The sequence below is a fragment of the Coregonus lavaretus genome (genome assembly GCF_964263955.1).
Source record: "Coregonus lavaretus genome assembly, chromosome: 2".
NCBI classification, from domain to species: domain Eukaryota; kingdom Metazoa; phylum Chordata; class Actinopteri; order Salmoniformes; family Salmonidae; genus Coregonus; species Coregonus lavaretus.
The window spans coordinates 8,463,646-8,487,542 of record NC_139989.1 but is presented as its reverse complement, the minus strand read 5'-3'; the positions used below and the strand labels follow the sequence as shown (position 1 = coordinate 8,487,542).

Sequence of the window (23,897 nt, the reverse complement as noted above, 5' to 3'; positions counted from 1 at the left end):
GTGCAGTGATCGGTAAACTGCTCTGACAACTGATGCTTAAAGTTAGTGAGGGAGATAAGAGTCTCCAGCTTCAGAGATTTTTGCAGTTCTTTCCAGTCATTAGCAGCAGAGAACTGGAAGGAGTGGCGGCCAAAGGAGGTGTTGGCTTTGGGGATGACCAGTGAGATATACTTGCTGGAGCTCATACTACGGGTGGGTGTTGCTATGGTGACCAATGAGCTAAGATAAGGCGGGGATTTGCCTAGAATAGATTTATAGATGACCTGGAGCCAGTGGGTTTGGTGACGAATATGTAGTGAGGGCCAGCCAACGAGAGCATACAGGTCACAATGGTGGGTAGTATATGGGGCTTTGGTGACAAAATGGATGGCACTGTGATAGACTACATCCAATTTGCTGAGTAGAGTGTTGGAGGCTATTTTGTAAATGACATCGCCGAATTCAAGGATCGGTCGTATAGTCAGTTTTATGAGGGCATGTTTGGCAGCATGAGTGAAGGAGGCTTTGTTGCGAAATAGGAAGCCGATTCTAGATTTAACTTTGGATTGGAGATGCTTAATGTGAGTCTGGAAGGAGAGTTTACGGTCTAACCAGACACCTAGGTATTTGTAGTTGTCCACATACTCTAGGTCAGACCCGCCGAGAGTAGTGATTCTAGTCGGGCGGGTGGGTGCAAGCAGCGTTCGATTGAAGAGCATGCATTTAGTTTTACTAGCGTTTAAGAGCAGTTGGAGGCTACGGGAGTGTTGTATGGCATTGAAGCTCGTTTGGAGGTTTGTTAACACAGTGTCCAATAAAGGGCCAGATGTATACAAAATGGTGTCGTCTGCGTAGAGGTGGATCTGAGAGTCACAAGCAGCAAGAGCGACATCATTGATATACACAGAGAATAGAATCGGCCCGAGAACCTGTGTAACGATCATGCTGTTTAATCAGCTTCTTGATATGCCACACCTGTCAGGTGGATGAATGATATTGACAAAGGAGAAACGCTCACTAACAGGGATGTAAACAAATTCGTTCACAAAATGTGAGAGAAATAAGCTGTTTGTGTGTATGGAAAATGTATGGGATCTTTTATTTCAGCTCATGAAACATGGGACCAACACTTTACATGTTGCGTTTATATTTTTGTTCAGTGTATATATACAGTGGGGAGAACAAGTATTTGATACACTGCCGATTTTGCAGGTTTTCCTACTTACAAAGCATGTAGAGGTCTGTAATTTTTATCATAGGTACACTTCAACTGTGAGAGACGGAATCTAAAACAAAAATCCAGAAAATCACATTGTATGATTTTTAAGTAATTAATTTGCATTTTATTGCATGACATAAGTATTTGATCACCTACCAACCAGTAAGAATTCCGGCTCTCACAGACCTGTTAGTTTTTCTTTAAGAAGCCCTCCTGTTCTCCACTCATTACCTGTATTAACTGCACCTGTTTGAACTCGTTACCTGTATAAAAGACACCTGTCCACACACTCAATCAAACAGACTCCAACCTCTCCACAATGGCCAAGACCAGAGAGCTGTGTAAGGACATCAGGGATAAAATTGTAGACCTGCACAAGGCTGGGATGGGCTACAGGACAATAAGCAAGCAGCTTGGTGAGAAGGCAACAACTGTTGGCGCAATTATTAGAAAATGGAAGAAGTTCAAGATGACGGTCAATCACCCTCGGTCTGGGGCTCCATGCAAGATCTCACCTCGTGGGGCATCAATGATCATGAGGAAGGTGAGGGATCAGCCCAGAACTACACGGCAGGACCTGGTCAATGACCTGAAGAGAGCTGGGACCACAGTCTCAAAGAAAACCATTAGTAACACACTACGCCGTCATGGATTAAAATCCTGCAGCGCACGCAAGATCCCCCTGCTTAAGCCAGCGCATGTCCAGGCCCGTCTGAAGTTTGCCAATGACCATCTGGGGGGGGGGGGGGGGTTATTTTGAAGGCGAACACAGGTAAGAGCAAGTAGACAGTATGGTGTATCTCTGGTTTGGTAGCTAGCCAGTTTGAGTTGGCGTCTTCAGCGAAAAGACGAGCAGTTGGATAGGGACTAAGTCCCGATGATAGTGTGGATAACAGCTCGGATGAGGGATCGGAAGACGATGGTGATTCAGGAGAGGACAGCGGATCAGAAGAGGAGAGCAATGAAGAGATTAAGCCGAGGATAGAATAGACGCCGGAAGGGAAAGGAGGGGGAAAATGGAGTCCTTAGAGAAGGCAAGAAACAGATGTAGGTTTGGAGAAATGCAGTATTATCATAAGGAGACGTATACTTGGAGGAATGGAGGGGAAAAGAGAGGCAGAGGAGGTATAAGAGAGAGATGGAGGAAGATTGTGAGTTTGAGTCAGTTAAAAATGGCGGGAAAAAGGGAGAAGGTTTGTTAAAGAAGAGTGGTAGGAAATGTAAGCAAAGTGAGCTGAAGACAGGAGTAGAAATGGAAGTGAATGAGGGTGATGTATCGGAGGTGGAAGGTGTGATGAAGTACTCAGAGCCCGAGGATTGCACAGCGGGTCAGGATAAAGATGAGTCTGTGAGGATCCTTGCCTTTTGGCTGATCCAATTGTGGTTTCAAGATGGGTGAAAAGAGCATTGGGTAAAGTGGAATCGGTGACGGTAACCAGAAGTGGTCTAGTGATAATTGTTTGTGTTTCTGTTGGGCAGAGGGAGAAGGCGCTCAGAGTTAAACAAATGGGGGAAAGAATTGTGAATTGTTTCGCTCTTAAGAAAAGGGCGCCATTGAGAGGAGTGATTACTGGAGTAGCAGTGAATGTAAAAGTTGACTAACTGAAGGAGATGATTCCCGGTGTGTGATGCTCGTTGTTTGGTGCGACGTAAACAGGGTGGCGAGAGTGGGGAAACAGAAGAGTCATTGTCTGTTCTTTTGAGTTTTTAAGTTGAGTCTTTGCCTGAGAAAGTGAGGTTAGGATATATGTTATCCAGTGCGAGCATATGTGCCGAATACCTTAAGATGTTACAGGTGTCAAACTTATGGGCATGTGGCAGCAGTGTGTAGGAGGGAGATTCCAAGGTGTGAGAAGTGTGCAGAAGGACATGAGACAAAGGTGTGTGTGAAGCAGTGGGGGAAGTGGTGGTGTGTGCTAATTGTAGGGGTGGCCATGGGGCTGGGGATCAGACATGTCCAGTGCGAGAGAAGCAGGTTGAGGTATCCAGGGTAAGAGTAGAGAATAAGTTGTCATATGCGGAGGCAGTGAAGAAAGAAAAAGAAAAAAAGTAGAGGAAGATGGGTCAAGGGGGAGGGATCCTGAGAGAAATGGTGTGAGTAGTAGAGATGTACCAGTACAGTGGGATAAACCAAAAAGTGATATATGGTTCAGCAAGATTGGATTTTTAGCGTTTATATCAATGGTTATTAATTGTACTGCAGGGATGGAACGGAAATCCAAAGAAAATTGAGGTGGTGGTGGCAGCTGCAGAGATATATTTGGGTGTGCGAGACTTGACAGCAGAAGAGTTACAGGGAGTGTTAAGTGGTGATGTGCCATCAATTCAAGTTGAGGGCATGAGTGAGTGTATTTAAACAGTGGAGAAAGGTGGGGTTAATTTATTAGTTGTAGTATTGAAGGTGTGAGTGTAGTGTTAGATGGTGGGATATTTCTTTTCTTTGGTCTATTGTATTTTTCAAGGAAAGATAAGGGAGTTGAACTCCGGTCTAGTAGGTGGCGGTAATGCAACAAATAGGATGCCAACCGCCGTTAAACCTAATTGAAGAAGAAGGTAAGCGCAAGTATTTCGTGGTGACGTGCATTTTGCCCTGCTGCGCGCTTCGTTAATAACGCAACTGTACTCGTGTTCACGTCCATTGGCTCACAGTGACTCGTTGCCCATTTAGGTGATTTTACACTGACACCGGTTCCTTGGAACGGTTTCCAACAACACAATTCACACGAAATGTCTAAATTGGAGCAGGTCCTTGCTCTCGAACCGCCGTATGACCTAAAATTTAAAGGTAAGAGAAGAATAATGTCGGTAGCTAGCTACCACCTGGCTGTAGACGCTTTCGGCAGTGGTAGTTATCGTTACCAGCTTCCTGGACCGGGGACGTGTAGCTACAACAAGCCCACTTACACCTCTCGTATACCGCCGCCATTTTGAGATGGGAGCGAGGATTTATGGGCCTGTGCCGAGTTACAGAGATATCACTTTAACAGTACTATACTTTCTAACATTCTAACCAACCCACACTGGTTTTCTCGTCCGCTGGTGGAGGGTGTATGCTCTCTAGTTAGCTACGCTAGCTAACTCTAGCCAGCTAGCTTCTCGCGGTGGTATTGACAGTTAGCTAGCTATTTAATGTTAGCTAACGTTACGTGGTTAACGTTGGCTTGCTAAATTTAAGTCAGTCACTCAGGGGTGAAAAGCTAGTCTGAAAGTTAGCGACACAGGTTGTGGCCAAGTAATCTTAACTTAGATAGTTATGCTAGCCAACAAGCAACACATTCTGATTCGAGCAGACCAGTCATTCACTGATATATTTTTTCCTAGGGTCAGTGACAAAGCTGAAATTGCAGTTGTTGAATGGGAGCAAGCTTATTTGCTGACAGCTCATATGCTAGTTATCCCACTCATTGACACATTGCACACTACATTGTACTGTGCCCAGATAGTGCATGCATTGTTATAGCTACATGTTTATCTGAGTCTAGATACACTCTCTTGTGTTCAATGGGTTATTTGACTAAACAGCAAATTATCTTCCATAATGTGTAGCAACTAGTCTGTTGGTTGTCATTTGCGCCTGTTGTGTGCCATCTTCGGGTGACTCCATTGACCCTCAACACATCTCCTTTCTTTCCCATGCAGGTCCCTTCACAGAAGTAGTGACCACAAACCTCAAGCTCAAAAATCCCTCTGACAGAAAAGTATGCTTCAAAGTGAAGACGACAGCACCTCGCCGGTATTGCGTACGGCCCAACAGCGGCATGATTGAGTCAGGAGCCACTGTCACTGTCTCTGGTAAGGCTTTCGTATTTGCAGACAGACCTTTGTCAGTGTGCTGCCAAATATGACAGAGTATCACTCAAGCAACCAGGCAAGCCCTTTTTGTCAACAACACCAAACAAGAACAAATTATATCCTGTCACTCTTTCCACTGTAATTAATTGTGTGACTTTGTAAGTACAGAAGAATCAAGCATGTACATGTCAAATGCATGTACCAGTAGGCCTATATGTAGGCTTAGTTGTTGACCCCATATCTTCTGTCTCCACAGTAATGCTGCAGCCCTTTGAATATGACCCCAATGATAAAAGTAAACACAAATTCATGGTACAGACAATCTTTGCACCATCTACTGCTACAGACATGGATGCAGTGGTACGTTTTCCTGTCTACATTACTACCAAATACATGTTTGTGCTTTATGCTTGTAGCTATGTCATCAATGGAAAACCTGCTTTTGTTGATCCACAGGTTTCAGTACTGTATTTAAATTGATCTTGTGATTTCTCCAGCAGAGGGCAGCAAATAGCATATTACACAGCACCTGACTGTGTTCCATGTTCATTGTTTTTCCATCAGCGGTCCCTGTGATCAATCTATGTTGTTCACCTTATCATCTACTTGTCAATCTCAACTTGTACTTGCTGAATCTCAACAGTGGAAAGATGCAAAGCCAGATGATCTCATGGACTCCAAGCTGAGATGTGTGTTCGAACTGCCCTCTGAAAATGATAAAATGGTAAGTAATGTGTACAGTTGTAGAAAATATAACTTCTATCAGCAGCCTTCAGGGGTTATGCTTGTTGGTGTTATACATCCAATGTTGTACTGTTGTCACGGCCACAGGTCAGTGTTGTATGTCAATGCATCTTTTTCACATTCTCTCATAGACTACATGGCTTTCTCTCTCTCCTTGCCCAGTTACTGTTTGTTCCTTTCTTTGCCTTTGTGTAGGTACAGTCAATATGCGAGCTCGTGGATTTTTGTGTGGATAAACTGTAATAAGCATTTTTACCCCACACCTCTCTATGGTCACATCTGAAATACTCACATCATGTAACAATTAGAACTTGTTCCTAGTACGTGACAGGTCAGTTTGGTTGGTTCAACAAAGTAATTTATAGCAGTGTATTATGTTTTACCCTACAACCCAAGCAGCAATTGAGAACCACTGTACACCCCAAAGTTAAAGACATGACCTCTATATATCTATGGTCATGCATGCTGCGTGTGCTCCCCCTCGTGTGACAGCCTAGCGGTAGTGCCAGGGAGATCCGTGGTAGCATCATGGGATTCACCACTCCAGGGCAGACCCCCAAGCTCAGTGCCAGGCACCTGGGGGACAGGGCAGCCCCCACCCCCGGAGAGTACCGCACTCCCCTGGGCAGCTGGCACCACCTGGCAGCCCACGACGACTCCAGCAATCTCCCAGAGTTCATGTCAGCACCCAGCTCAGTGAGAGGCAGGCAGTGGCAGGTTTGTGGCAGAGCAGGAAGTGGATGTTCAGGGGCAGGTTGGGAAGTGTAGTTTACTCACTGTAGGTGGTCACCTCTCTCCTAGTGTAAGTTCTGATTGTAATAGAATAGTAGTCTGAGCAGTGCAAAGCAGGCTAGGTATGGTTGTAGCTGTGTAACAATGTAATGATGGATAATGGTTATAGCTGTCATTGTGGTGTTAGGCCCCTAATGAAAATGTATCACCTCTTCATACTAATTTCAAACAAATTACTAAAGTAAAAAAAGTTTTTCTATCGATGTAATAATGGTTTCATGAAATTTGGTCTTCTAAAAAGCGTGATGAGTTTGTTTGGTTGGCATGTACAGCAATGTCGGGAGGGAAACTAGCTTCCTGGTCACTTTCGTATTTTTTCACTTTGGCTGCTTCCAGAATGATGTCGATGCAACCAAAGCTGCCCCCGTCCTCAACTCCAAAGTAGATGGCACGTCGGCGACAAGGCCCAGCAGTGCATCCATGGAAGACTCTGAGATGAAGAAACTGATGGACGAGTGCAAGAGGCTGCAGTACGATGTGGGCAACCTCTCAGACGAAAACAGACAACTCAAGGTATGGTCATAGGTTGTGTGATGTCTAGGGTTGGGGTGATTAATATTATATATTGGCGATTATAAGGTAATCTATCCTCAAAGCATGAAGACTATATTCATGTTCTTGTAAAGATGATCTTGGGCTTTTGGCTGTGGTAAAGAAGGATGTATGAGGTTCTAACCTACAGTGTTTGACTTCCTCTCAGGACGAGGGCCTGAGGATGAGGAAGTCCCACCAGTCAGACAACATGGTCTCCGGCTCGGGTGCCATGAGCAAACAGCACTCTTCCAGCTCCCTCCCCTCGCTAATGGTCGTCATAGCAGCCATCTTCATTGGATTCTTCCTAGGGAAGTTTGTCTTGTAGGGGAGGGGGTGGGCGAGAGAGAAGGAAAGCGAGCCAGCATAGGCTCTAATTTGTCTCAAAGGCCCTCAAGGTTAAAGTATGTGTTATCGTTGACCTGCCATTATCAGTGATAGTGCCAGCTCACTGCGTACGTACATATGTTCTGTGTACCCGAATCATAAACGGGCCTCGCCTTTTACAATCGCACACGGTTAGTACACGTGGAAAAACAGAGATGAATGAACTTTCTCCTTTTTTTGGGGGGTTGGGAGGTTCTGTTCTTTTTTGGGGGTGAGGTATTAGGGGAGGGAGGTTTTCATAACTACAATTTTACACTTATCAGAGCATCGAAAACAGGCGAGTCGGGGTACTGGGTTCAAGACTTTGGTTGAAAAATTCTAATGAGTTCTCTTTCTCTCTGTGGTTTTAATAAGAGTTGAAATGTTCAGTGTCTTGTATGTTATTTTAATCATTTTAAGAAAATGGAATGGAGAAAATAACCTACCAAGCTAAAGACTTTGCTACATGTTGCTGGATGGTCTCTTACATTAATGTTCACTGAATTCTTAAATCCTTAATTTCTCTTGAGGAATGTGAAACAATACAGTATGCTGGGAATATAGGTGCCTCCTTCCATGGACATTTCATGTTTCCTACAGACACACACACAGAATAATAATAATTACATTTCTTTATAGGTTTTTTCTTTACACAAATTATATATTCCTCGTGAGGCAAATGTTGACTGAAAAGATCTGTTCTTGCAGTCCTGTCTAATGGTATTTAACATTGAAATAAAATGTTTAACATTATTTTTGTGGCAGTTCGTCATTTTTGTCCATCTTGTCTTTGAGGAAGAGTGAGGCTCAATTCCATTTGTATTTGGTATCCTCCATTCCTTTTAACTCAACTCCATGTGATTAACATGTAAATGTCATTGGAGTGAGCTGCATGGAGCATGATACATAGGACAAGATTCAACCCCATGGGGCTTTGTCGACAATGCAGCTTGTAAAGGCAATGTTCACGGCAAATGCTGCACATGTCGGCTCTATTCCCTAAAAACACGCCACTTCAATACAGCGGCAACTTTTTTGTAGCAGGTTAGGAGAATTAGGTTAAAATCCATGAGCTTGCCATCATATGACTGTACCTACACAAAGGCAGATAAAGGAAGAAACAGTAACAGGGCAAGGAGTGAGAGAAAGTCAAAGTAACTATCGAAGTGGCGTGTTTAGGATGTCCCATGTCGGCTCAATCGGAAATTACTTTTAAATGGCATTGTCGACAAAGCATGATTAGATTGAATCACGGCCATAGACGACTTGTTGGGTCGTGTTCTTTAGGGCACACCGTAAGACAACAAACATTTCTTATTGACGTACAGCACATCTCCGTTTCCCTTCCTGTCAGAGCATTTTCTTCAGTTTCATGCCTACTGAACACGACGCCGAATGATAATGTAGCAACTCAACATTAATCACATACGCTGTTTTAAAAGAGTCAAAGTCCAATGCACAGTCAGTGCTGCTCCACTACATTCAGCCACAGCTAACCCTAGCTGAGATTCAGAACGGGGATAGCTGCAATAAGCAGTACTTTGACCATATCCATCACGCCACCACCTCCTCCCTGTTTGCAGCAGCTACTCCCCAGCCTATGGAGCTGGTCGGCTTCCCTCCCCCAATCCGTTGGCCCGTGGCCGGCCCCTCCACACTGCACCAGGGGAGCCTGGTAGGAGGTGGCCGTCTTATGGGGCTGGTTAGGGCTGGAGCCATCCGTGGGCCTCTGGCCGTTGAAGAGAAGGAGGTGGTCCGCTGAGTCTCGATCCATGCGGAAGAGTTCGTACTCTGTGTGCGGCAGCCGGATGCCCAGGGCAGCACAGCCATGGGTGGGGGTGACGTCCTGCTCCAGTCCCTGGCGCCACGAGCCCTCGGCCCCGCACTCGTTGCCCCGGAAGATATTGAGCAGGGAGGTGGTGGCCTGGTCCATGGGGGTCACCCTCATGTGGTCCACTATGAAGACCAAGAGGGGATCAGGGAGGTTGTTATGCACACTAATAATGGCATGATAAGCTGTGATCATTCATATATTTGTTATTTTGACTAACGCCTACCTGTGAAGACAAACTCTGTCCCTCCCAGGACCCTGGTGGAAAGGACTGCGTGGCTGTAGTGACCCCGGGCGTACAGGCTGAATGTGGGGTGTCTGCACACTGGGTCGGAATAATGCCAGTAGTGGCCCTCCCAAGTGCTGTTGTGGTTGTGGAAAACAAAATGGCGGGTGAGGAAGAGGACCCCAGGACGGACCTCACACCGCTGGCTTACCCATTGGCCCTGTAGTTTGACAGACAGGTTTTCTTTGCAGGGCAGGATGGGAGGATGATGCTGGTCCGCCCCGGCGATGACTCTGCAGACAAGGCATGTACGCTCATGGTTCTGCAATGGAGAATGTTTTAGAATGTTACATATTGTGAATCAAGAAGGAGAAATATACACACCTGCAAAAGACTGTGGATGTTGAAGCGCATCCCATTTCAATGTGTTCATACATTGTACCAGCAACATTATTCAGTTGTTTTATGACATTTGTGTTTTTAAGAACCTTGCTTAGTATAATACAATAAGAGTAGTATAATGTGTCAAAAGGCTGAATAGATATTTCAAAGCAGTTTAATGAGTTACCGCATGGTGATAAATAACGTCATTGATGGAAACTGAAATGTCAACAGACAACCAATCATGATGATGAAAAACACAAACAAGGCCATTCAAACTGGAGTCTGTTGTCTGACTCTGACCCACCCAGCTACCCCAATAAAGCAGAAGCGTGCTGGCATGGCAGACTGTTTTCTCATATGTTACTTGGGAGTGTTCTTGGCCCCACTACACATCGTAGATTGATGGCAGCGATGAAAACAATCACCATGGCAAAGAAACAAAAGCTTCCCCCTGGCCTGGAAACTGCACTTTGTGATGGGGCTACTACTCCTCTCTCTCTTCTCTGGATGGGGCTCGTTGGACTTCTGAAAAGCAGTGGGTGCCGTCTGTGCCTTGCTCTAAAGTCCTTCATCATTAAACAGCATCAGCCACAGGTGTGTGCGTTTCAAAATGACAATGGCTGGCAATATGGAGATACAGTTGAATAGACAAATAAAATAAGATATTTTCACATCCAAAGCCTCTGTTTTTGATTATTCCAAACCTTTCAACAGTCTGGTTTAGACAGTGCTCATTCGACTCAACTAGAACATCAAAGATGACCATCATACACAATGACTGCCTTTATGGTTTTGGATCCCTGTTTACACTCATTGGGTTGTGTATACAATCTGGTAAAAAGCGCATCAAGCTCCTGTTATGTGGGGAGCCCATTTCAGGGTGTACTCTTAGTGGTTGAGCATCAGATTAACGTTATAGCTGAGCGTACTGTATTCATTCAAGGCTGGCTGTAGCTCCACCACCTCCACCACCATAGAATGAATGAGTCACTTTCAACATAAATCGCCTCAGCTTTTAACTTTTAACTAGAGCTCATTTACATTGCCCTGACACTTTATAGGCTGGGAGTTGTTTGTGTTGGTAAAAAAAAAAAAAAGACATGCTGGTAGATATATGGGTAAATGCTGCGGGGAGACATGAAAGGGATGGATCCTTTTGTGAGAGGGAGGAAAGGAGGGAGCTTCTGAACTGAAGGCCTAGTTCCATCTCTCTGGTCAGGCTCCAGTTTTATCCATCTGCCCTCCATACAGCCTCAGGCACACACACTACCACAGAGTAAGGGCAGGAATTCAGAAATTCAGAGCAGAGCATACTGCGCCACTATTTGCTATTCTCTTTGAAGAGCGGCTGTGGAAAACCAACCAACAGATGATCACTATCATCCATGGGTCTGCTCTGCCGCTGGCTTTGCACAATTCATATTCTCTCCCATTTCGCCCACAATCAAACACAGAAAGTGTCTGTTGTCGTGTACAAAATGCTACAGACAATACTGTGATTGTTGAAAGAAAATACAAGTACACAGCACTGGAATATGATGTATCAATTACTGTACATGTGTGGCATCATTGCTGCAACAGTTTGTCATCTTCAACATCCACAATACTTTTCAGTTAGTAGGGATTTGACAAACAGATTCACGGATACTTGAAAATGAAACTACAGTATCTGCCAAAAAATCTAAAGGGATTCTCTCTGTGTAAGTGATGATGACCATAGAAATACTGTAGAATAGATAGAGAATAATAGATATGATATATCTCTATGACTCTGACCTTGGTGTTCTGCAGGGGTGGCTGGTAGCTGGAGGGTTTGTGGTGGGTCCTCTGGGCACGCTCAGTGTGGACGTCCCCCAGGAAAAGCTCCTCAGTGTGGTCATCAGGGACCCGGACGCCATGATGGCGGCGCCGCTCCACACGCACCAGCTGCAGCTCATTCATAGTGAAACCCAGCCTGCGGGCACAGTCCCTCCCCTGCTCCTCATCCTCCTCCTCGCTCCACAGGTCATAGCTGATGTGGGGCTCCCACGACTCCCCTCCACCCAGGGACGGAGCTCCGCAGCTGGGGTTGAGCCACTGGCTGAGGTCCCTGGCTGCCTCAGGGCTGTGGAACACAACCTGGACGCTGTGGAGCTGGTAGTCGGCCTCAGTGCCTCCGCGGACCACCCAGGAGGCCTGGCGCAGGTGCAGCTGGCCCCGGGCGAGGAGGGTGTAGGTGGGAGAGGAGCAGCGGTTGTCCCTGTAGTGGAACTGGAGGACCTGGAAAGTGTGGTTGTGGTGGAAGAGATAGGACCTGGTGATGAACTCTGGCCCAGGCCTGACCTCACAGCTGACGGGGGAAAGAGCAAAACATTAATGATTCGCTATCCCAGTATTATGCAGTGAGTCAGGTGGGTAAGAGTCAAACCCCCAACCTTAATTTTACCAGTCGGTTCAAGACCTAAGCTTTTACCCTAAGAGGTCTAAAGCTGAACCTGGTGTTGTGCCAAGTAGGTTTACATACAGAATAGTACTATTATATATTGCAGTGACCTTAACCCAACACCTAGCAACCTCCTCAATAAGTTAAGGTCTCACATAACAGCTAAAGTGTCTACAGCTGCATGGTCCCGGGTTCAAGCGCCAGTCAGGTCCACCCCCTGACTTCGCTACAATATATTGACTATACATTCTTACAATTATGTACATATTCAATAAAGGTTAATAACAAACCGTTTAATGGCGCATATTACACAGTAGATTACCTGGTGGATACCCAGTGGCCTGCGATGTTGGGGGGCATATGCACTGAGATCTGTCCTCCACCATTGAGGTGCTTGAGCATGTAGTGACACTGGGATGCAACAATAGCAGCATGCCCATCATGCTGCTGGCCATGTTTCCTCCCCAAGGACCTGACACTGGCTCTTATGTCTGAGTGAAGCAGAGAGCCATCACAACCATCTGTAGGGACAGTGGAGAAACAGGCATGTCATTAAAACACTTTTTTAAGAGTTAGAAAACTTGCAATTATGCATTTTTTAGAAGTCTATTATACATTTATGAAAAATATATCACACAAAATAACATAACACTGCATGCTTTGCTAAACATCTATTACTAAATTCTAGAAAATATAACAATCATCCACTTACTTGTCGTTTATAATCGCATTTTCAAATAATATAAATTAACATTATAGGCTATATCGCCCAATATAGAATATAATAAAAATATTTAGGCTACATATTAACTTGTAAATACTTCCACCTTAATGCTAAAAACTCACCATTGAAAAGAAAAGCAGTAGAGATAATCAATTTGAATAATAACATTGTTAGTCTTGACTGAGACGACACGTAATTATTTTTTTTATTAGGTAAGAATCACTCCAATTTCCATTAAAAAGTATTGTTCATCATAAATTAATTGTCTTCATTCCCATTTGCCCGGTTCATCACCAACCGTTCATTCCAGAATAATCAAATAGATCGTAGAAAATTCCGTTGTCAATCATTCTAAGAAACGTGGCTTGCAGCCCTGATACGAAATAAAACGAGTTCATAGCAACAATATAGGCTACCAATCCAGCAGTTCTTCAATGTTGCTCATAGAGAAATGTTATTAATTGTGTTAGGTTTCCTCTATCCGACTTTTGTCTTTTAAATGGACGGCCGCACTCCTCTCTGCCCTCTGTCTGTCATAGTTGAAGAACACACACAAGCAATATTTTCGTAGGAGGGCACTATCATGCTGTGACTCAGTACCCCCCATCAAACCGATGAGTCAAATCCTAAAGTGAACACGACCAAAGTAAACTTCGGCATCTAAAAATAACCAGTGATATGTTTGGGCAGTTTAAAAACAAAAGCATGCCATATTACCAATTGTAGTATTAGAACACCTAGGTCTGCACTCACAACACTGTGCCACTGACAATTTGAGCAAAAGTTATAAGACATCTTATAAGGAGCTTTTTCATTTTTCACTTTCATGAAAGCAGCTTTGGTATCAAATTTCAGACCAGTGGTATAAATTATTATTAATATAAAATACTACACATTCAAATAAATAAATGTTCAAGATATTGCTACACCATACATGAATGCACTGTACAGTAATACAGCACACACATAATTCTACATTCTACATTTTACATCAGGCTATAGCAATACAAATGCAATAACCAATGCACTCACTATTTTTATTGAAATCTCCTGGGTTATGAATTATTTGGTGGTATATAAATATGCCTTGCAGTTGAGTAGTGAGAGGGATATCTGTCAGCATGTGGTCAAAAATACCTCACTCAAATCTGTCCTCCACTGCATTTCCTCAGTGATCTGATGGGTTTTTCAGCTATATGAATCATTTATCAGTTTGGTTGAGTAAAAACATACAAGAAGCCTACAGTATGAAATCCTGCTCCTGAAGTAAACAGTGAAGTAGATGATCCACCCAAGCTTTTTATCCTAATATTGTGAAGTCCAATAGCAAGATTCTGCAAATGGATTACTCTCTCTTTCGCCATCTCCCCTCTAGCTCCATCTAATGTTATTCTGTAAGAGAATCAATGCAGGCACTGAGAGAATATATACTTTGATTCAGTGTATCCACACACATCTATAATGTATCAATGTAAATAATACATTTTACATTTCAGTAGACGCTCTTATCCAGAGGGACTTACAGTTTAGTGAGTGCATACATTTATATATATATATATATATATATATATATATATATATATATATATATTTCATACTGGCCCCCCGTGGGAAACGAACCCCTACCCTGGACGACGACGGGCCAATTGTGCGCCGCCCCATGGGTCTCCCGGTCGCGGCCGGCTACGACAGAGCCTGGATTCGAACTAGGATCTCTAGTGGCACAGTTAGCACTGCGCCACTCGGGAGGTCATACATACATAGTGGCCAACCTTAGTGTCCTAATATTCAACCTGGTCTCAAAGCATTTCGTATTATTTTGTACGGAAATCAAAGACACTCCATTTAGCTTGATATGTTATGTTTTGTATGGTATGTATTAATTTGCGGATGCCCATCACCCATTTTGTATGATATGTTATGGATTACAATTCGTATTATGTTACGAATTTGCAAAATGTACAATATGTTTAGAATTTTAAAAGCGTACAATATGTTACGAATATGCAAAACGTATGATATGTTACAAATTCTAGCTAGGTGGCTAACGTTAGCTAGGCTAGAGGTTAGGGTTACGTTTAGGAGTTAGATTAAAGGGTTAAGGTTAGGGTTAGCTAAAAGTGTTACGGTTAGGCTTAGGGGAAGGGTTAACTAAAAGGGTTAAGGGAAGGGCTAGCTAACACGCTAAGTAGCTGAAAAGTTGCTAATTAGCTAAAATGCTAAAGTTGTCCATGATGAGATTTGAAATCGCAACCTTTGGGTTGCTAGATGTTCGCATTATATGCCCACCCATCCACACTGACCAAACACTCTTTAATTTTTGCCTTAAGTAACCATCTGTCTTATATAACCATACCAAACATAACAGATCAGACTAATTTGAGTGTCCCCCGATTTACATTTACTATGTTACATCTAGTCTATGAGACCAGGCTGTAATATTTGATATGAATATTCTAAAAGGTGCTACATGGTCAATCCAACGTCTGCATTGGCCATTCAGCATTTACTTCGATTCGGCCTCCGCAGAAGTCAGAGCAAACATACTTTTTGGGCTTCATGGAGCAGTGCAGAGCTGTTGTGAAGGAAGTTGTCAAGGAAGTGAGTTTGTGTTTATACAGGACCTTGTGCTCTCACCTACCAATCATGTAAATGCAGAGCTATAGGGAGCCCTCCGCATTGTTTCAACATTTGAGAGGAACACAGCGACGTGGTACGGAGGCCTCTGCATGCCTCCTGAGGCTCCGCAATTACGTCACACCACCCATATGGCGCCTCCAACCACATTTTCGGATCAAGCATAAATTGGATTTAAGTCACAGAAGGTCTCACCAGTGTGTAGTGGGGAGAGACTGCTCCTTGTGCTCACTGGGCGTCTGCCAGCCTGCTAGCACAGCCTAGCACTGGCTCGCCCAAACCCTTCAGGGAACCTAAGCATATTTAACAAGACCAAAATATACTTACTAAGGGCATTTGTGTTGCTAAATGAAAACATGCTTGCATTGGACGCCACTTTGATGCTCAAACATGTAAAATGCAACCCTAGAAAGTAGAAAAATAACCTTTCATGTCCACAAATGGGCATATCTTGAATGAGCACTGAGTATTGGCATTGATGAAGGCATTGAAAGGTTCTGATATCAAAACTCAGTTTGTGGTGTAATTGAGGCGTTATGAATGTTTCCTCAATAGCAATGTCTGGACAAAGAGCTATTAAGATTAGTGAACCAGCTATAAAGTACCCGTGTTTAAACCCACACCAATCACTGACTGACATCCAGTCACATCTTCTCCATCCCCCATCCCTTCCCTCCACATATTGATACATTTTCACCAATGTAGTGGTGCCTGGAGAAGTGGGTATACTCTAATTTTGCCCAAACATTTTTTAGAGTAGCTACCCTTTAATTCAAGTGTGCAGGCACCTAGCACTGTTGTTTGATTAGCGTTGTTTTTGTAGCACGAGATGGAGTTTGCAAAAGTATGGCATATACCCTCCACTACACCACTGCACCAATGTTTTAACTTGTTTCAATGAAACAAGGATTTGTGAATTACCACTACTCGTTTCATAATGTTGACTGTCAGGTGCTAAACCGTGCCTTAAAACTATAACATTAAAGCACTCCTACATGCACTTTGGGCCGGTTTCCCGGACACAAAATAATCTTGGACATACTCCACTGAAGGACAAGTGAGAGTGTGAGTGAGTGTCTGTGAGGAGATAAAAAGAGCAGCTGTGTCTGTGGTCCTCCACAGGGGCTCCTCTCCACTCAGGGGGGATCTGGAGGCCGATTAGGGATGGAATCCTTGTGGCCTTTGTCGTCGGGGGTGGCGGGACCCAGAGGTCAAGGGTCAGTCGGCCCTCACAGATGGGAGTCAGCTGACCTTATCTTCACTCAGGCCCTTTGAGAGGACCGATCACTTTCTGCAAGGCAGGAATTGTAGAGGGATGGCAGATATATAGATGGATAGATATACCACACTGGTGTTGAACATTGCAACCCAAACGGAGATGATTTGAGGTCCCACTGGGCACAAACTGGTTGAATCAACGTTGTTTCAACGTAATTTGTCAACGTATTGTGACGTGGAATCTATGTAGAAAATACATAGGATTTGCAAAAAGTCAACAATGTAAACTGTTGTTTTGAGGGTGAAATTTCAACCACAGGAGTATGTCATCATTGTAACCAATGTTCAACATAGACAAACCTTGTATAAAATATGTTGAATTTGTACCTTTGAAACAACGTCAGATCTTCAACGTTTATTTGCTCTATATGTTAATGATTTAGCCCTACAAATCAAACATGCTAAACTTCGTGTTGAAGTTGCACATATATATTCCTGGAGATCTTGTTGTTTGCTGATTAAATAGTTATCTTTGATCAGACAGAAGATGACCTCCAGAATATGTTGAATATTGTTAATTTATGGTGTACTAATTGGAGACTAGCGATAAATCAAGAGAAGACCCAGATTGTTCATTTCAGAAAGAAGGGCGTGTAGAGAAGTGCACACAACTTTTGTTTTGGTACAACCCCATTATTTTACACTTGGCTCTATAAATACCTTGGTTTCACACTGGATGAACACATGACCTTTGAAGATCGCATTAGAACACTAGCAGATTCTGCAGGTAGAGCCTTGGGGTCACTGTTAAACAAAATGAAAATATGTAAGGATCTTGGTTAGTGTGCTTTTTCTCAGCTGTATAAATCCTGTGTGTGTCCAGTGATGGACAATGATGCTGGGGTATGGGGATCCAAAGTGCGTTCTAATTGTAACAATGTTCAAAACAGAGCAATCTGCTGCTTTCTTGGTGTGCACAAACTGACTCCAAACCTCTTCATCTGTGGAGATATGAGCTGGTAACCATGTATGGTTAGGCAAAAAAGTGACATGGTACATCTATGGAACAGACTGATAAATATGCCAGAACACAGAATCACAAAAAAAGTGTTCGACCGGGACCTTATTCATAGATATCAGTGGGCTAGAACATTTTTATAAAACAATTTGTGAAACTGATTTGCAGTATACACTGAGTGTACAAAACAGAACAGCCTCAATTCATCTGGGCACATGGACTCTACAAGGTGTCGAAAGCGTTCCACAGGGATGCTGGCCTATGCTGACATGCTTCCCACAGTTGTGTCAAGTTGGCTGGATGTCCTTTGGGTGGTGGACCATTCTTGATACACATGGGAAACTGTTGAGCGTAAAAACCCCATACCCCCTTCAAAGGCACCTACATAAGTATTTGATACATCAGAAAAGCAGAACTTAATGTTTGGTACAGAAACCTTTGTTTGCAATTACAGAGATCATACGTTTCCTGTAGGTCTTGACCAGGTTTGCACACACTGCAGCAGGGATTTTGGCCCACTCCTCCATACAGACCTTCTCCAGATCCTTCAGGTTTCGGGGCTGTCGCTGGGCAATACGGACTTTCAGCTCCCTCCAAAGATTCTCTATTGGGTTCAGGTCTGGAGACTGGCTAGGCCACTCCAGGACCTTGAGATGCTTCTTACGGAGCCACTCCTTAGTTGCCCTGGCTGTGTGTTTCGGGTCGTTGTCATGCTGGAAGACCCAGCCACGACCCATCTTCAATGCTCTTACTGAGGGAAGGAGGTTGTTGGCCAAGATCTCACGATACATGGCCCCAACCATCCTCCCCTCAATACGGTGCAGTCGTCCTGTCCCCTTTGCAGAAAAGCATCCCCAAAGAATGATGTTTCCATATCCATGCTTCACGGTTGGGATGGTGTTCTTGGGGTTGTACTCATCCTTCTTCTTCCTCCAAACACGGCGAGTGGAGTTTAGCTCTATTTTTGTCTCATCAGACCACATGACCTTCTCCCATTCCTCCTCTGGATCATCCAGATGGTCATTGGCAAACTTCAGACGGGCCTGGACATGCGCTGGCTTGAGCAGGGGGACCTTGCGTGCACTGCAGGATTTTAATCCATGATGGCGTAGTGTGTTACTAATTGTTTTCTTTGAGACTGTGGTCCCAGCTCTCTTCAGGTCATTGACCAGGTCCTGCCGTGTAGTTCTGGGCTGATCCCTCACCTTCCTCATGATCATTGATGCCCCACCAGGTGAGATCTTGCATGGAGCCACAGACCGACGGTGATTGACCGTCATCTTGAACTTCTTCCATTTTCTAATAATTGCGCCAACAGTTGTTGCCTTCTCACGAAGCTGCTTGCCTATTGTCCTGTAGCCCATCCCAGCCTTGTGCAGGTCTACAATTTTATCCCTGATGTCCTTACACAGCTCTCTGGTCTTGGCCATTGTGGAGAGGTTGGAGTCTGTTTGATTGAGTGTGTGGACAGGTGTCTTTTATACAGGTAACGAGTTCAAACAGGTGCAGTTAATACAGGTAATGAGTGGAGAACAGAAGGGCTTCTTAAAGAAAAACTAACAGGTCTGTGAGAGCCGGAATTCTTACTGGTTGGTAGGTGATCAAATACTTATGTCATGCAATAAAATGCAAATTAATTACTTAAAAATCATACAATGTGATTTTCTGGATTTTTGTTTTAGATTCCGTCTCTCACAGTTGAAGTGTACCTATGATAAAAATTACAGACCTCTACATGCTTTGTAAGTAGGAAAACCTGCAAAATCGGCAGTGTATCAAATACACCTACAAACAAGTAAGATTTCTGGCTCTCACAGACCTGTAACATCTTCTTTAAGAGGCTCCTCTGTCCTCCACTCGTTACCTGTATTAATGGCACCTGTTTGAACTTGTTATCAGTATAAAAAGACACCTGTCCACACCTGTCCACAACCTCAAACAGTCACACTCCAAACTCCACTATGGCCAAGACCAAAGAGCTGTCAAAGGACACCAGAAACAAAATTGTAGACCTGCACCAGGCTGGGAAGACTGAATCTGCAATAGGTAAGCAGCTTGGTTTGAAGAAATCAACTGTGGGAGCAATTATTAGGAAATGGAAGACATACAAGACCACTGATAATCTCCCTCGATCTGGGGCTCCACGCAAGATCTCACCCTGTGGGGTCAAAATGATCACAAGAACGATGAGCAAAAATCCCAGAACCACACGGGGGGACCTAGTGAATGACCTGCAGAGAGCTGGGACCAAAGTAACAAAGCCTACCATCAGTAACACACTACGCCGCCAGGGACTCAAATCCTGCAGTGCCAGCCTGTTTTCCACAGTGTTTGTGGGATCTTGTTCCGTGTATGGTTTGTGTCTGTTACCTAGGACTTCACGTATCGTTTTGTTCCGTGTGGTGAATCAAAAATAAAGTATGTTCACTCATCACGCTGCGCATTGGTCCACTTCTATCGACGATCGTGACAGAAGATCCCACCATAACTGGACCAAGCAGCGTGTCCAGGAGCCAACGCCAGAGAGGACTCTAATGGATATCAACCTCGACTGGGTCAAGCAGCGTGTCCAGGAGCCAACGCCAGAGAGGACTCTAATGGATATCAACCTCGACTGGGTCAAGCCGCGTGAGGAGTAGAGAGGTTGGACTTGGGAGCAGAAGATGGAGAGTCTGGCGAGAGCTATGGAGGCCATAGCCACGGGGGAGAGACAAACCCAATACATTTTTAGGGGGGGGGCTCACACCGTGGACGACGGGGCTGCTGGAGGCAGATAAGGGGCGAGTTAGTGGACGAGGAGAGAAGGCCACCGGGTTACGGGAGCCATTGGCGAGTAGAGGGAAGGAAAATGTAGAGGCACGGCGAGAGGTACTGAGGTGTGTTGCCAGTCCGGTCCGGCCCGTTCCTGATCCCCGGGTAAGGCCAGTGGTGTGTGTTCCCAGTGCGGTCCGGCCTGTTCCTGTCCCTCGCACCAAGCCTGTGATGCGCGTCGCCAGCCCGGTCCGGCCTGTTCCTGCTCCCCGCACCAAGCCAATGGTGCACGTCGCCAGCCCGGCCCGGCCTGTTTCTGATCCCCGCACCAAGCCAATGGTGCGCGTCGCCAGCCCGGCCCGGCCTGTTCCTGCTCCCCGCACCAAGCCAATGGTGCGCGTCGCCAGCCCGGCCCGGCCTGTTCCTGCTCCCCGCACCAAGCCAATGGTGCGCGTCGCCAGCCCGGCCCGGCCTGTGCCTGCTCCCCGCACCAAGCCTATGGTGCGCGTCGCCAGCCCGGCCCGGCCTGTTCCTGCTCCCCGCACCAAGCCAATGGTGCGCGTCGCCAGCCCGGCCCGGCCTGTTCCTTCTCCCCGCACCAAGCCTGTAGTGCGCTTCGTCAGCCCGGTTCGGCCCGTCCCTGCTCCTCGCACCAAGCCTGTGGTGTGCGTCGTCAGCCCGGTCTGGCCCATTCCTGCTCCCCGCACCAAGCCTGTGGTGCGCGTCGTCAGTCCGGCACAGCCCGTGCCTGGGTCACCGGTGCCTGGTCAGGTACCGGTCAGCTGCTCCACATCGGAGCCTAAGCAATCCGCTCCACCGATGTCCAGTCCAGCTCCAGCCAGCGGGACCAGACCGGACCAGGGGCGCTACGGAGGGTGGTGGTCAAGCCCGGAGCCGGAACCGCCTCCGAGGAGGAATGCCCACCCGGCCCTCCCCTGTTCGGTTTATGTTTGGCGCGGTCGCAGTCCGCGCCTTTGGGGGGGGGGGTACTGTCACGCCCTGGCTCTGGGACTCTGTTATGTTGAGCCAGGGTGTGTTGTTTCTATGTGTTTTGTGTTCTAGGTTGTTTATCTAGCTGATGTGTTTTCTATGTTGGCCGGTGTGGTTCTCAATCAGAGGCAACGTGAATCAGCTGTTGATTGTTGTCTCTGATTGGGAACCATACTTAGGCAGCCTGTTTTCCACAGTGTTTTGTGGGATCTTGTTCCGTGTATGGTTAGTGTCTGTTACCAAGGACGTCACGGATCGTTTTGTTGTTTTGTTCGTGTGGTACTCTAATAAAATTAGTATGTTCGCAAATCACGCTGCGCATTGGTCCACTGTGTTCTACGATCGTGACACAAATGTAATCTTCAGGTTAATAATTCATATGTTGGATTCACGTCTCCATCTCAACCAAAAACCTAAGTTAAAGAATAGGACTAAATCAAATCAAACTTTAAAGTGCATTCTTTAACTTAGATTTTTGGTTGAGATGGAGATGTGAATCCAACATATCAATTTATAATTTGAGAGAAACTGGAATTAAAGCCAGACTAAGTCAGTAGCACAAAAGCTACATCTCCTTCAAAGGTTGATATTTGGTTGGGTTGATAACCAATCACAATTCAACATCACTTTTGCAATACAGTAAATAGTCTATTAACTTGTTGACAAGTTAACAAATAATAAACTGCTCAAAAAAATAAAGGGAACACTTAAACAACACAATGTAACTCCAAGTCAATCACACTTCTGTGAAATCAAACTGTCCACTTAGGAAGCAACACTGATTGACAATAAATTGCACATGCTGTTGTGCAAATGGAATAGACAACAGGTGGAAATTATAGGCAATTAGCAAGACACCCCCAATAAAGGACTGGTTTTGCAGGTGGTGACCACAGACCACTTCTCAGTTCCTATGCTTCCTGGCTGATGTTTTGGTCACTTTTGAATGCTGGCGGTGCTTTCACTCTAGTGGTAGCATGAGACGGAGTCTACAACCCACACAAGTGGCTCAGGTAGTGCAGCTCATCCAGGATGGCACATCAATGCGAGCTGTGGCAAGAAGGTTTGCTGTGTCTGTCAGTGTAGTGTCCAGAGCATGGAGGCGCTACCAGGAGACAGGCCAGTACATCAGGAGACGTGGAGGAGGCCGTAGGAGGGCAACAACCCAGCAGCAGGACTGCTACCTCCGCCTTTGTGCAAGGAGGAGCAGGAGGAGCACTGCCAGAGCCCTGCAAAATGACCTCCAGCAGGCCACAAATGTGCATGTGTCTGCTCAAACGGTCAGAAACAGACTCCATGAGGGTGGTATGAGGGCCCGACGTCCACAGGTGGGGATTGTGCTTACAGCCCAACACCGTGCAGGACGTTTGGCATTTGCCAGAGAACACCAAGATTGGCAAATCCGCCACTGGCGCCCTGTGCTCTTCACAGATGAAAGCAGGTTCACACTGAGCACATGTGACAGACGTGACAGAGTCTGGAGACGCTGTGGAGAACGTTCTGCTGCCTGCAATATCCTCCAGCATGACCGGTTTGGCGGTGGGTCAGTCATGGTGTGGGGTGGCATTTCTTTGGGGGGCCGCACAGCCCTCCATGTGCTCGCCAGAGGTAGCCTGACTGCCATTAGGTACCGAGATGACATCCTCAGACCCCTTGTGAGACCATATGCTGGTGCGGTTGGCCCTGGGTTCCTCCTAATGCAAGACAATGCTAGACCTCATGTGGCTGGAGTGTGTCAGCAGTTCCTGCAAGAGGAAGGCATTGATGCTATGGACTGGCCCGCCCGTTCCCCAGACCTGAATCCAATTGAGCACATCTGGGACATCATGTCTCGCTCCATCCACCAACGCCACGTTGCACCACATTTACATTACATTTTACATTTTAGTCATTTAGCAGATGCTCTTATCCAGAGCGACTTACAGTTAGTGCATACATTATTTTTTATAACCCCCGTGGGAAACGAACCCACAACCCTGGCGTTGCAAACGCCATGCTCTACCAACTGAGCTACATCCCTGCCGGCCATTCCCTCCCCTACCCTGGACAACGCTGGGCCAATTGTGCGCCACCCCATGGGTCTCCCGGTCGCGGCCGGCTACGACAGATTCGAACCAGGATCTCTAGTGACACAGCTAGCACTGCGATGCAGTGCCTTAGACCACTGCGCCACTCGACAGACTGTCCAGGAGTTGGCGGATGCTTTAGTCCAGGTCTGGGAGGAGATCCCTCAGGAGACCATCCGCCACCTCATCAGGAGCATGCCCAGGCGT

General features: G+C 45.6%; 2 protein-coding genes and 1 pseudogene across 3 annotated transcripts in view; 1 reads left to right on the top strand and 2 right to left on the bottom strand.

The window, feature by feature from the left end:
* The first annotated feature begins 3,747 nt into the window (after positions 1 to 3,747).
* On the top strand, positions 3,748 to 8,176 carry LOC311101041 (vesicle-associated membrane protein-associated protein A-like). Its single transcript, XM_084142065.1, has 6 exons — positions 3,748 to 3,983; positions 4,838 to 4,990; positions 5,247 to 5,350; positions 5,634 to 5,714; positions 6,863 to 7,039; positions 7,227 to 8,176. Exons 1-6 carry the CDS (start codon positions 3,926 to 3,928, stop codon positions 7,383 to 7,385), a joined length of 732 nt encoding a protein of 243 aa, XP_083998191.1. The 5' UTR covers positions 3,748 to 3,925; the 3' UTR covers positions 7,386 to 8,176.
* Positions 8,177 to 8,244: 68 nt separating this feature from the next.
* On the bottom strand, positions 8,245 to 17,009 carry LOC311099985 (protein APCDD1-like; the record flags this gene model as incomplete). Its single annotated transcript, XM_084140709.1, has 6 exons — positions 8,245 to 9,379; positions 9,481 to 9,802; positions 11,641 to 12,193; positions 12,609 to 12,807; positions 16,690 to 16,782; positions 16,997 to 17,009. 6 exons carry the CDS (start codon positions 17,007 to 17,009, stop codon positions 8,922 to 8,924), a joined length of 1,638 nt encoding a protein of 545 aa, XP_083996835.1. The 3' UTR covers positions 8,245 to 8,921.
* LOC311099974 (DNA topoisomerase I, mitochondrial-like) overlaps positions 14,632 to 23,897 on the bottom strand; it is a 21,761-nt pseudogene continuing 12,495 nt past the window's right edge. Inside the window, exons 13-14 of the transcript XR_014615208.1 lie at positions 17,586 to 17,669; positions 14,632 to 16,938 (exon numbers count right to left, since the gene is read on the bottom strand). The product of XR_014615208.1 is annotated as a DNA topoisomerase I, mitochondrial-like (transcript). The remainder of the gene's footprint in view (positions 16,939 to 17,585; positions 17,670 to 23,897) is intronic.

Excerpts from the sequence above, each read along its gene's own strand:
- LOC311101041 (XM_084142065.1), top strand. The coding sequence starts at position 3,926 with ATGTCTAAATTGGAGCAGGTCCTTGCTCTCGAACCGCCGTATGACCTA. Across the intron at positions 4,991-5,246 it reads AGCCACTGTCACTGTCTCTG|TAATGCTGCAGCCCTTTGAA; the intron begins GTAAGGCTTTCG and ends CTGTCTCCACAG. Across the intron at positions 5,351-5,633 it reads CTACAGACATGGATGCAGTG|TGGAAAGATGCAAAGCCAGA; the intron begins GTACGTTTTCCT and ends GAATCTCAACAG.